Source organism: Cyprinus carpio, chromosome B15, assembly GCF_018340385.1.
Source record: "Cyprinus carpio isolate SPL01 chromosome B15, ASM1834038v1, whole genome shotgun sequence".
NCBI classification, from domain to species: domain Eukaryota; kingdom Metazoa; phylum Chordata; class Actinopteri; order Cypriniformes; family Cyprinidae; genus Cyprinus; species Cyprinus carpio.
In genome coordinates, this window is record NC_056611.1 from 26,801,561 (window position 1) to 26,814,247 (window position 12,687).

The 12,687-nt window shown below is 37.3% G+C and overlaps 2 protein-coding genes across 2 annotated transcripts in view; one reads left to right on the plus strand and one right to left on the minus strand.

Moving 5' to 3' along the window:
- LOC109095639 (diacylglycerol kinase delta-like) overlaps positions 1-3,293 on the minus strand; it is a 34,215-nt gene extending 30,922 nt beyond the window's left edge. Inside the window, 1 exon segment of the mRNA XM_042740094.1 lies at positions 3,101-3,293. Within this exon segment, the coding sequence (XP_042596028.1) occupies positions 3,101-3,223 (123 nt within the window). The 5' untranslated portion in view covers positions 3,224-3,293.
- Positions 3,294-8,582: 5,289 nt separating this feature from the next.
- Positions 8,583-12,121, plus strand: LOC109076971 (complement C1q and tumor necrosis factor-related protein 9-like). The gene is made up of 5 exons (XM_042740101.1): positions 8,583-8,674; positions 9,182-9,455; positions 9,537-9,617; positions 10,507-10,587; positions 10,677-12,121. Exons 1-5 carry the CDS (start codon positions 8,654-8,656, stop codon positions 11,582-11,584), a joined length of 1,365 nt encoding a protein of 454 aa, XP_042596035.1. The 5' UTR covers positions 8,583-8,653; the 3' UTR covers positions 11,585-12,121.
- The last annotated feature ends 566 nt before the right edge of the window (positions 12,122-12,687 follow it).

Consider the following 12,687-nt stretch of genomic DNA (forward strand, 5'->3'; position numbering starts at 1 on the left):
GCTGCAGCAGAGCCTCTGGCCACCCACGCATTACTGTTAGGTTAACTTAACTAATGCATCTCTAGACAAGTGCACTTCCCCTAGACTTCAAGGAATAGTGCACTTAAAATAACAAACCTTATCTTCATGTCTGGTCCCTAAATACTTAGTCAAAGACAAAGAGGGGATTCCAAGCATCAAAAGCAGAAAAGTATAACACAGCTTTTAAACTTTTATCCATACATTAAAGGACAAAAGTTATGACGATCAAAAAGTTTTACTATGATTTAGGTTATTCAGTTTAACAATAGTTTATATACCAAAATATCTTGTCAGCCATTTTTACAGAATCACTGAATTACATTAGAAAACTATTTAAGGGTCTCAGTGCAGCTCCCCAAAAACTAATCAATTTTCATTTTAAATATTTACCATTAAACCACTAGTTTTTCCAATTTGTCAGCATGTTTTTAATTACATATATATACACATTTATTAATTTTTTGTTTGTTTTTAAGTACAGGTCAGAATAAGTATGTTGTTTCATTTTTACATAAATATTTTACACTTAATGACAATGGAATGGAACATTAACTCATATTTTTAACAAAAGTTGTTTGACAAACTAAAGTAGACACTTGCATTAGTATGCTCTCTGTTTATATTAAATCACTTTTGTAAATTTTATTTGATGCAAACACCAAAATGGGACGTCCCACTTTTGCTGGACAATGAGCTAAATTTCACCTTTTGTGTTTCAGAATGAATTTTTGCAACATTAATGCTTTAATGAAAGTATGCACAATATTTTTTGGCTGTGCATATACAAACAGGTACGTCATGCAAAAATCACCCATGTGGCATTTAGTTTTAGCTCAACTTTTTATTCAATTTTTTTTTAGGTTAGTAGAGTAAAAATGGCAATCGCCAAACAATCATTAAACTTTTACAGCTGATTCCATTAAGAAAAACACAATGGTTTTTTTGTATTACAAGTTTTCTGAAATGTTGGTTAAATATACAAAGTGTACTTGTCAAGTGTACACTAATCTGAATTTTTAAAAATATGTATTTGCAATTGAAGTCTACAGACCCAAATAAATCAAATGTAAGAACATACACTTAAATGTGCATTTTATAATGCATTTTAACATTACGGAAACCTCAAAACTAAACCAGTTCATGAAAAAACAACGCTTTTCCCTGTAGTGTCCTGCTTTAATCACACAAGCGCTTTCTACTGACTCTGGCTGTGAATTGCCCTTCGGCATGAGCAAACAACACCGGTTAGTTTTCTAGGTGAAAGATATTAAACAATAAATCACAGACACCATAAGAGCATATAAATGATGCAAACACAGATCATCTCCGGTCCGTCCTAAGCAACAGAGCATCATCTCACATATCTAGTGTGTGATCTCACTAACTGGATACGCACAGGCTTTTGAGGCTCTGTTACTGAACGTCTCTCATATACACAGTGCTTTTCAAAGTTCAACGCAAAAATACTTTATCCTAACCATAACCATAAATCTAGACCGACCTCACACAGAAAGCAACAGATATTTAGAGATAGCAAAAATATGATTTTGATGGTTTATTTTTGAGTCTTTCGAACAGGGCAATGAGGTTACGCATAATGAAACCAGATCCAGCATACTACAAGAATGCACTAAATCAAAGAATTCTGTCAAAACGGCAAGATCAAGCTTTAAGGAAGTCTATTCTGCAAGAACATTATTCTTTATCACTTTATCTTACATTTAGCTGTTTGTCAGTAATGGAACAAGCTTAAAATGTCAACACTATAACTAAGATTCTGATCACAATTACTGATTTTTGTGTGAATAGTGATAACTCATAACTCAACCTTTGGTTTAGCAGCTCAGATCTTAAAGCTGTAGGCTACACAACATCCGTTTTAAAACATCATGGTAGTTTTAACTAAAATGCAAAAAAAAAACATTAAATCTCCAGCAAACAGATGCTTCCCCAACGTTATTTTGCTTTACATATATATTTTTAATGATAGTGGAGGCTAAACCCAAGTTACCACAGTTTTACTGTAATAATAATAGGGTTGCAAAGGGGTGGAAAATTTCTGGAAACTTTCCAAAAATCCCAGGAAGATAAAAAAAAAAAAGAATAATCCTGGCAAGTTTCCAAAATTTCTGGAATGTTTCAGAAATTTACTGGAAATGTTTGACCTTTTTGCAACCCTAAATAATAATAATAAATGATAACTATGGTGTACGGACAAAAGCTATGACTACCAGATAGTATTATTGTAAGGTTTGAGATTGTAAAATGAACTGGCCGACAGACAAACAGACGGAGAGATAGATATGCTGGTAGCCACAGTTTCCACCAAAATTAAGAAATATTTGCACATATTTTGCGGTAACAACACTTTATTTTGATGGTCGCTTTTGAACATTCTGTTGGCAATACATAACGTTGCACTTACATGTCTACTAACTCTCATTAGAGTATTAGTAGACTCTCTGATTCATATCTGGTAACTCTTTATTGTGGTGGTCTCCAGACAGACATTCTGATGACTATCAGTAACTTCTCCTATCCCTAACCCTAATTACTGTTTATAATATCATATATGATAAATTAATATGTAATTTCCTTAAAATAGCTTTAAACGCTTTTATACATTTTTTATCGTTTCCTCCTTTTAGTATTATTTATGACTATGTATTTTTTTTTACCACAGTTTTACTTAAGTACAATAACTGCAGCAACTGTTGTACTGCTGCAGAAAGTAGGGTCGTTTTTTGTAAGGGAATTCGCGTTTGAAAGTAACCGCCGCGCTTTCATTGAGCTGCAAATGTTACAGTGTTTCAGTTTCAAATTCAAAGATTCCAAACAAACAGTTACAATGTTGCAATCCGGCAGAACACGCGCGCGCACAGTCCGCTCCTCTCAGACCCGCGCGGTTCCGTTATATTCACACGCTCTCGTCTCAGCGACCGGTGACCGGTGTCGGTCGGAACCGGAGGCTCTGGACACGCAGGAAATGTCGCGGATCTCAGACGGGCCGCTCGGTCTGAGCTGAGGCGCTTTTCACTTTGCAAACCCACCCTAAATACACACGCACGCGGTATATTACCTTGCTCCGGATCTGACCCGACGTGGAGACCTTCCGTATGAGTTTCTGCGGGGATCCGTGCTCCTGCTCCGGTTCGCTGTCCGACGACTCGGCCTCAGCAGCAGCAGCACCGACCGCCGCCATCCTGCGCTCCAGCCCCCGGGATTCACGCTCTGTTCCAGCGGGACCGGCCTCACAGCGCCGCCGCACGGACAGACCAAACACTGCCGCGGAGAGCGCCACCTACCGGACAGAGGAGCTGTGACTGAGATACTGTACAAAACGAGTGCGGCCAACAAAATATTTGTACTCAGAAGCAGAGGTGCACACTAGAGAAGTGTCTTCAATTTGTTTACTCAAGTAAATTTAAAAATCATCTGTACTTTATCAGAGTGTATTTTGGAAAACTTTTACTTCACTATATTCCAAAGCACAATGTCTACTTTTTGCTACAGTACATTTTCAGTTCAAGTTTATTTGTGTATTGCTTTTCACGATACAAATCGCTGCAAAGCAGCTTTACAGAAAATGTACGTTTCTATTTTAAAGTTTCTACATTATATTTAATAGTAGCTTATCAGTGGTGACTGTATCAAGTTGATGTCCATATGACAGAAATGTACAGTAAAATTTGTGCAGTTGGTCAATGACATGTTATCAAACAGACGGTGGATTAACAGCAATGATTATATGTTGGAAATAAACTTTGGTAGTTTTGTTTCATAAATAAGTTGTTGTTTTTTTACCTTTAATCCTTAAAGGGGTCATCGAATGCAAAATTCACTTTTGTTGTTGTTTGAACATAAATGTGTGTTGGAAGTGTATGTACACATCCACCCTTTAATGATAAAAATCCACCCAGTGGTTTATTTTAAAATCCCCTTTTTCAGATCAGACTGTTCTGAGATTCCTGTCAGAATGACGTAGTTCTGCACAGGTCCCTCCCACGTTAGTTGATTGACAAGGCCGTCTTACCTCAGACCTGCCCTGAGTGAGCTGTGAGCTGTCCGCCATTGTGTCGAGTTTTGTTTCTGGAGTAAAAGTAAAAAAGTACTAGATTTCTAATGTAATTAAGTATTAAATGATATTTGTTGTGAAAGGTAGTGCAGTAAAACGTACATTATTATGCTTTGGAATGTTGTGAAGTAAATGTTTTCTAAAAGAAAAACACTGATAAAGTACAGACAGATACAGTAAAAATATTTCAAATACTGTCTGCCTCTGTGACACACAAGTCACACTCAAAATGACTGAATGTCATCCCAGCTAACAGGGAACATTCAAGGAAGTTAATACTGAAAGTTATGAACAAATGTTTTTATAGTAACGTTATTAGAATATTTGTTATCGGTTCTTAAAACTAGTAGTAAGCCATTTCCTCTAAAAAGCTGTTTATTCAGCGTAGTGAAGCCTCTCCTCCATTGACATCCATTCAAAAAACGGCGTCTGGTCTCTGTTCTCATATACTGCCAAAGCAGAAGCTTAAGCGTTAGCATTAGCATATGCTTTTTTGGCTAAAGGTTGCAGGCTTGCCTTCTAGTGGCTAGTGGTTCTAGTGGCAAGCGCATGTACGCTGAACGTAAACAATGCTGATTACGTTGATTACGTTCTGGGGAAAATGCACACATGCGTCGTGGTATTCTTCAAAAAGGCGGAGTCTTGTTAAATAAATTATGTTATTTTTGTTTACTTTGTGCACAAAAGTATCATCGGAGCTTTGCAAAATTGAAGTTGAACCACTGATGTCACATGGACTGTTGTACCGATGTCTTTGTTACGTTTCCAGGTCTGGGAACATTTCAGTTGCATTGCCGTCTATGGAGGGTCAGCGAGCTCTTTGATTCCATCAAAATTATTTTAATTTGTGTTCTGAAGATAAACGAAGGTCTGACGGGTTTGGAACAATATGAGGGTAAGTAATTAATGACAGAATTTTAATTTTTGGGTGAACTATCCCTTTAATTCTGAAAGATATGAACAAATATTCTTTAAGTAATTTTATTAGAATGTTTGTTCAAATTTATCTTTTCTTAAGACATTAGCACAAAAATCTTATTTATAAATCATTCATGGAACGTTTTTTTCTGAAACTTTCTGGGCGCTCGTCTAACATTTTTTTAAATGTTACTTCTTGTTTCAGAATGTTCTGAGAGCATTCAAAAGAAACATTCTCATATTGTTTGCAGAATTATAAAATAGAATGTTTCCTTAACATTCATGCAACCAAGAAAAAAAAGTTTTAAAAACATTTTTAAAAAGCTGGAAGTGAACATTCAGAAATAATGCTTTCATAAATTAATGGGAACATTCGAACATATTTTTATAAACTGGGATTGCATTAGATTATAAAAAATCTAATTAAGTATCATGTATTTTAAAGAAAGATATCAGAAGTACACTTTGTCAAAAAGAAGTTTGTACCATTTTAAATGTTAAAACAATAGATAAAGTGTTTAAAATAAAAGCCACTTTGTGTTTATGAAACATTATTGGAACATAGTTCAACTGACTTCACACACCAACTAAAAATCACCAAAACACAGCTGATTAAAAGTAAAAATGAAGCAAATCACAGCTGTAAATAGTCTGAATCAGTGAAATATGCACAGATCAAATACCCTTTACAAACCAAAAAAGGACAACATCATTGAATGAAGTATTATGGATTATGGACTTGTTTTTTTATTATTATTATTATTTTTTTTTTTTTTTTTTACCAGAAGCAAAATTTTTAAGTTAAAAACATCTTAATGACGGTTTTGTTTCTTTTGTCTTCTCAAGATGTTAACTGATGGACTGAAAGTCGTGTGAATTATTGTGATTTTTTTTTATCAGCTGTTTGGACTCTCATTCTGACGGCACCCATTCATTTCATTTTAACTGAGTGTTATGTTTACAACCCTGTTAAATAATGTACTATTCCACAAATCAAAAAATTCATTCAAAAATCCAACATCCTTTCATGAAGTGAACTTTAAGTGTGCCTCTTCTTTTTTATATCACTTCAAGTATTGTTTTGTATATCATAATTTTTAAAATCATACACTTGACATCGTCCACATGCAAAGATCCATCAAGAGTCAGCTTCATCTGTTTCTTCAGATGATTGATGGATGTTTCAAAAAAAGCTGTGGACATTAAAAGCACAATAACATCAACAGCATGCAGTGAAATGTTCACTCTGAGGTTATGGAACAATCTAGAATAAAATAGCGAGAGTGTGTGTTTCCTGTAAATATACACCCTAATGTAATAAATACAGCAATGATTGCTGAGTGTGTAACTGTAGACTTGATCCTGATGGGTTTTGGGGGGGTTATGCAGCACATACAGCCGTAATGGAATTCCTCATAAAAACAATAAAGACAGCACGGCTGTGTAAAGACAGTACAAACAGGGTCAGGAGATGGGCGGTGCTGTGAAGAAGCAGCCGTGGCTTTGTTTGTGTTTGTGTGTTCAGTTTCACATCTGTGTTTCACATCTTGCCAATGCATGCTTCCTCAAAAACACACACTATAGCTCTCATTAGGATGCATTCCCTTCAAATAATAGCACATTCTTTCCAAAACAACACAACAACGACTTCAGTAACACGCTTGTTAATTCTCTTTCACAAATACACACAAACACACACCTTTCACAGTAATTCACTCTTTTTACATGCTACCATGTGATAGGGAAGAAAACTGAGATGGAAACTGATCCTGCATAATGTGTGTGTGTGTGTGTGTGTGTGTGTGTGTGTGTGTGTGTGTGTTTTTTTTGATATTTGTTATGTTTTATGTTTGTTATTTTTTGTGTATTATATTGTAGTCACATTTATTTATAAAGAGCTTTATACAATGCAGATTGTTTCAATGCAGCGTCACAGTATTAAACAGAAAAATAACAGTGTTAATGTTGCACAATAAAAAAATAAATGCTGTATGACACTGTAAAGCAACATACATTGTAAATATATATATATATATATATATATATATATATATATATATATATATATATATATATATATATTGTTGTAAATAAACTTGATCTGAGTACTTTTTTTTACTTTTTACTGAGTATTTCTACTTCAAAATTTCTTTCATGGTTCATTGTTTGAATTCTTGCCAAATCATTGTTACTATTTGTTAATTTTACAAGGAATTTCTGAGTGGAATTTGTTTTAACAGATTTTTTTTTCAGTGTAAGATGATAGTATCATCATTCAGCTCAATTTAGTTCAATGCTGATTCATCTCAGTTCAGTTATAGTATCAATTATAGTATCAGTACTAATAATAGTAAATAATATACAGTTCATAAGTTTACATACCCCTTGCAGAATATGCAAAATGTTAATAACTGAAACAAAATAAGAGGGATCCTGAAAATTGCATGTTATTTTTTATTTAGTACTGTCCTGAATAAGCTATTTTATATGATAGATGTTTAGTGAACTGAATTTATAAAAATCCAGGAAATTAAAATTCAAGGGTATGTAAACTTATAAATGGGGTTATTATTTTGTTTTGTGGAGTATATGCAAGCATCTGTTATGTGAAATAGCTTATTCAGGACAGTACTTAATAAATAAATAACATTCAATTTTCATTATCCCTCTTATTTCGTTTAAATTATTAACATTTTTCACATTCTGAAAGAGGTATGTGTTAATTGCCTTTGCATTAAAGCATTTACAGTGGAAGTCAAGATTGCACTGGGAAAAACTTTTTGAAACGTTCACATGATGCACATATGGATAACAGAAAGGGATGAAACAGTTATTATATATATATATATATATATATATATATATATATATATATATATATATATATATATATTTGCCTTTTAAAAGCTATTCTGTTAAAAAAATATATACAAGCAACACATTACTGTAAACAAACATTTTCTTGTTTGTTCCTGGTCAAGATGCACAAACAAACGGTGAAATATTTTGAAAGCCACAGTGTGTCAACAAACAACTTTCATAATATGCAGACTTACAAAATCTGAATAATAAACTGTGAAAAAATGAGTCAGAACTGTATGAAATAAATAGCACAGCCATCACTCTTCAGTAAATTCAGTGTGGCGCTATAGCTGTCAAAATAAAAGACTAAAATAACAAATGCACTGCAGCATTATGGGATACTCTTCGCAGATCTGTGATAAGATATTCAAGGTATTACTTGTTACAAATTCTGTTGACTGGTTCTTACAGAAAGAGAATCCTTAGTGTTTGTGTGTGTGTGAGAGATCTGATCTGGATCGGGTCGGAGGCCTGCCGTGTTCCCATGCTTCCCTGTATTATAAATCATCTCCAGAGACGCATCCACTCTCTCCTGTTACAGTCCTGACGGAGCCGCGCCTGCTCTCACACTGCTGTGTCACTCACACAAAGGCAGAAACTTTCTCCTGTTTTCTCTCTACTATATTATTACTCATGATATTCTGGCCTAATGAGGTCGCAGAGAATGGAGAGAGAAAAAAATGTCCCAGAGGTCAAATACACACAGACACACTCAGACAGGTGCAGGTATATAAGTGCAGGTCATCAGAACATCAGAGATTTTTTCTCACAAGCAAGATGCTGCTTCACTGGAACATGGTGGGTGATCAATATGTCTGTTCTAATTACCTTATTTCTGCAATTGATATAAATGATAGTTATTCACTATACAAAAAACAAAAAAGCTAAATAGAATTAAATATTTAGTGTTGTAGTAGCTTATGTTTTTCCCATTATACAGTGTTTTCTATATTATTCATTAATTTATAGCAAAATGTATCAGTGGTGTTTGCCAGGTCAAATGTGCTCAAACTTAATCAGCAAAAATAATAAATAAAAAAATAAATACTTTGAAACAATTTTCACTTGTTGATATAGTTTCACAAATATTTACAGTTGATCAAACATGACATTTAAAAGTAAATATCTCAATAAGCTTTCTCTTGTAAAACTTACTTCGCTAATCTTTTATTTAAAAAAATAATGCTATCCAGCAACGCTCCAGCAACCATTAAATTTTTTTTTTTTTTTTTTTGATGTGAGATAGTAACATAATATTTGAAAGGTGCTCTGTAATTAGATCCAACTCTGTGATTTTGTTTACAGGACATGAGGGGTATCGTGGGGGTGTTGGTGTGTTTGTCTTTCGGAAAGTGTGCTTTAGTTCCTGAACTCCGTGCAACAGAGTTTGGGTTAATGCCTCCTGAGAACCTTACGCAAGGACAAACGGGATTTGCGGTGTCTGATTTATCCTATTGTCAGATGATTCTGGAAGCTCCGGTTCCACCCACAGCAGACCAGGTACCCTGGTTCTGCATCTGTTCTGCTTGCTCCGGAAACCGAGGCCAGAAAGGAGACAGAGGCGACCGCGGACTGCCAGGTACAAACTCCACAGCATATTCTCACACATGCTCTCTTTATTATCGTCAGATGTTTTACTAACTGCATCTGTTACTCACAGGAGTTCCTGGTAGTTCAGGTCCAAGAGGCCTCAGTGGGCTTCCCGGCCGTCCAGGATTCACAGGACGTCCCGGCATTAAGGGTGAGACTCAACAAGTCTTGTATGATGCATTTTACTTCAGTATGAATGTGTGCGTATCAGTGTTGGGGAAGCTAGTTTGAAATTGTAGCTTCCCATGCTACAAGCTTCCTGCTTATAGTAAAGAAATTAATGGTTTAAGTTTTGTTTTGGATGCATTTCCAAAAAGCATTTTAAGCTTAAAGGGATAGTTCATCGAAAAATTAAACGTTTCTTTTTTCTGTTAAACACAAGAAAAGATGTTTTGAAGAATGTTGTAACCAAACAGTTGCTTGTAGCCATTGACTTCCATAGTACTGAATAAAATACTATGTAAGTCAATGGCTGCCAGCAACTGTTTGGTTACCAACATTCTTCAAAATATCTTTTGTCTACAACAGAATAAAGAAACCTATATAGGTGGAGGGTGAGTAAATGATTACAGTTTTCACTTTTTGTCATTTTTTACGGATTACGTCAAAGTAACAGACAGGTGTGTTGAAGCAGGGTTGGAACTGAAAAATGCAGGAAGATAGCTCTCCAAAAGCAAGACCCTAAACTCTTAGTCTACACCCTGAATTCTACAATTGTAACCCAAACTCTTAACTTACTCCCAACCTTCTAAACCTAAACTTGACCTATTCCCTAGACCTATACCTAGCATACCAAACTTCTAACTACACCCTAGACCTACACCCAACATTCTTAACCTAAACATTAATTGACTTGCTAAACCTGCACCCTAATGTGTTAACCTATGCCCAGAATTCTAAACCTCCACCCAAAATTTTTGGATGAACTATCCCTCTAAGTAGATCATTGAGACCATGGTCAGTTAGTTACTCTCCGAAACTGGTGTGCACTTATATCAATTGAGTTAAATCTGGTAATCATGTAATTCACACACTCACAGGTGAGAAAGGTGACGCCGGGGATAAGGGTGACATTGGTCAACCTGGAGTTTCAGGGCCAAAGGGAGACAGGGGATTTAAAGGTCAGTGAATCTTCGTTAATTTATCACCATACACGCAATGCTTATCATGGCCCTTGGTTACCATGTTATTATATATATGTGCTTCCCAGGTGAGAAGGGTGACCGTGGTCTTTATGGTCCTATGGGAGAACAGGGTCCAAAGGGAGAAGATGGTCAGTGCCCGGAAACCTGTGTGCCCATACCAGGGCCGGCAGGTGAGCCAGGTCTTCCTGGTCCTGTGGGTGCACGGGGGTTACCTGGGCTGAATGGAAACCCTGGTCCCAAAGGGTTGAAGGGTGATCCGGGTGTGGCGGGGGAGCCTGGCGTTCCAGGTGTACCAGGGAAGAAGGGTGACCAAGGTCCACAGGGCCTGTGCAATTGTCAGGATGGTGCTCCAGGAGCCCAGGGTCAAACAGGTGTAAAGGGTGAGAAGGGAGACGAGGGTCCGACAGGGCTGACGGGTCAAACTGGAGCCACAGGACCTAAAGGTGGTCAGGGAGATATGGGAATGCCTGGTATGCCCGGACCTTGTTCACCCTCTGTGCAATCTGCTTTCTCTGCTGCTTTACTCACTTCCTATCCTATACCGAGCCGGCCAGTGCCTTTCAAACGTGTCATCCACAATGTAAACCTGCACTTCAACCCTGATAATGGCGTCTACACCGCCCCGGTTAACGGAACCTACGTGTTCAGCTACCACCTGCAAGTATCCACCCGTATGCTAAAGGTCGGACTCTTCCACAACTTCGAGGCCATAGTGAGGACAACTACACCAGTGGAAATGAACATCGCCTCTCAGCAGACTATGCTGAGTCTGAACCAGGGTGACTGGGTGTGGCTGCAGGTGAAAGACACCAGCAATAACGGCATGTTCACCGGCAGCGAGGCCAGCAGCACATTCAGCGGGTTTTTGTTGTACCCAGACAGATGTGATGACATGTTTGGAAGAGGTTTCCCTGCAAACGCTGCTAACAATGGAACCGCTCCAACATTCCCTGAGCATGATCTTCCCTGGTAACTTCCGTAAAGACCCATATGTATACCTTACCCACTTACCCTATACCTTAAACCCTTAACAAACCCCTACATTCTAAACCACCACCTACAGCCCAGACAAGGGACAGCCAGTCATGCTTATGGAGGGCTACCATCCTGCAGATTTTAGCTCCAACCCTATTCAAACACAACAGCTAATCAAGTTGCTCAGGATTACGTCAAAGTAACAGACAGGTGTGTTGAAGCAGGGTTAGAACTGAAGAATGCAGGAAGGTAGCTCTCCAAAAGAAGGGCTGGAGACCCCTGGCCTTAGACCTAAACACTTAATCTACACCCTGAATTCTAAACCTAAATTTGACCTATTCCCTAGACAGATACCCAACATTCTAAACCTCCAACCAAAATTTTATCTACACCCTAGACTTACACCCAACATTCTATACCTAAACTCTACTCTAGGTCTACTCCCTAGACCTGCAACCTAAACTGATAACCTTCACTCAAACTTTTAACTGCACCTTAGACCTTCACCCAACATTCTAATCCTAAAAATTGACTTCCTAGACCTGCATCCTAATCTGTTAACCTACACTCAGCATTCTAGACCTTCACCCAAACTTTTTACTACGCCCTAGACCTACACCCAGTATTCTAAACCTAAACATTAATTGGCTTCCTAGACTAGCATCTTGGGCCCTGTCTACACGGAGAAGCAGTTAGCTGTATACGCATACATTTTGTATCGTATAGGCCAGTGGTCTCCAACCCTGCTCTTGGAGAGCTACAGTCCTACAGATTTCATCTCCAACCCTGCTCCTGGAGAGCTACCGTCCTACAGATTTCAGCTCCAACCCCAATCAAACACACCTGAACCAGTTAATCAAGGTGTTCAGGGCTACTTGATAATTACAGACAGGTGTGTTGGAGCAGGGTTGGAACTGAAGTCTTCAGGACGGTAGCTCTCCAGGAGTAAGGTTGGAGATCCCTGGTATAGGCGTTTCATCCACACGGATCCGGCATTTTGGGAGAGTGAAACCAATATTTTTTCGCATAGTCCAAGTCTTCTTCTCTGTTTTTAGTGCATCTCTGTGGCAGAATTACAGTGAAACTTGGTGATATTGCATG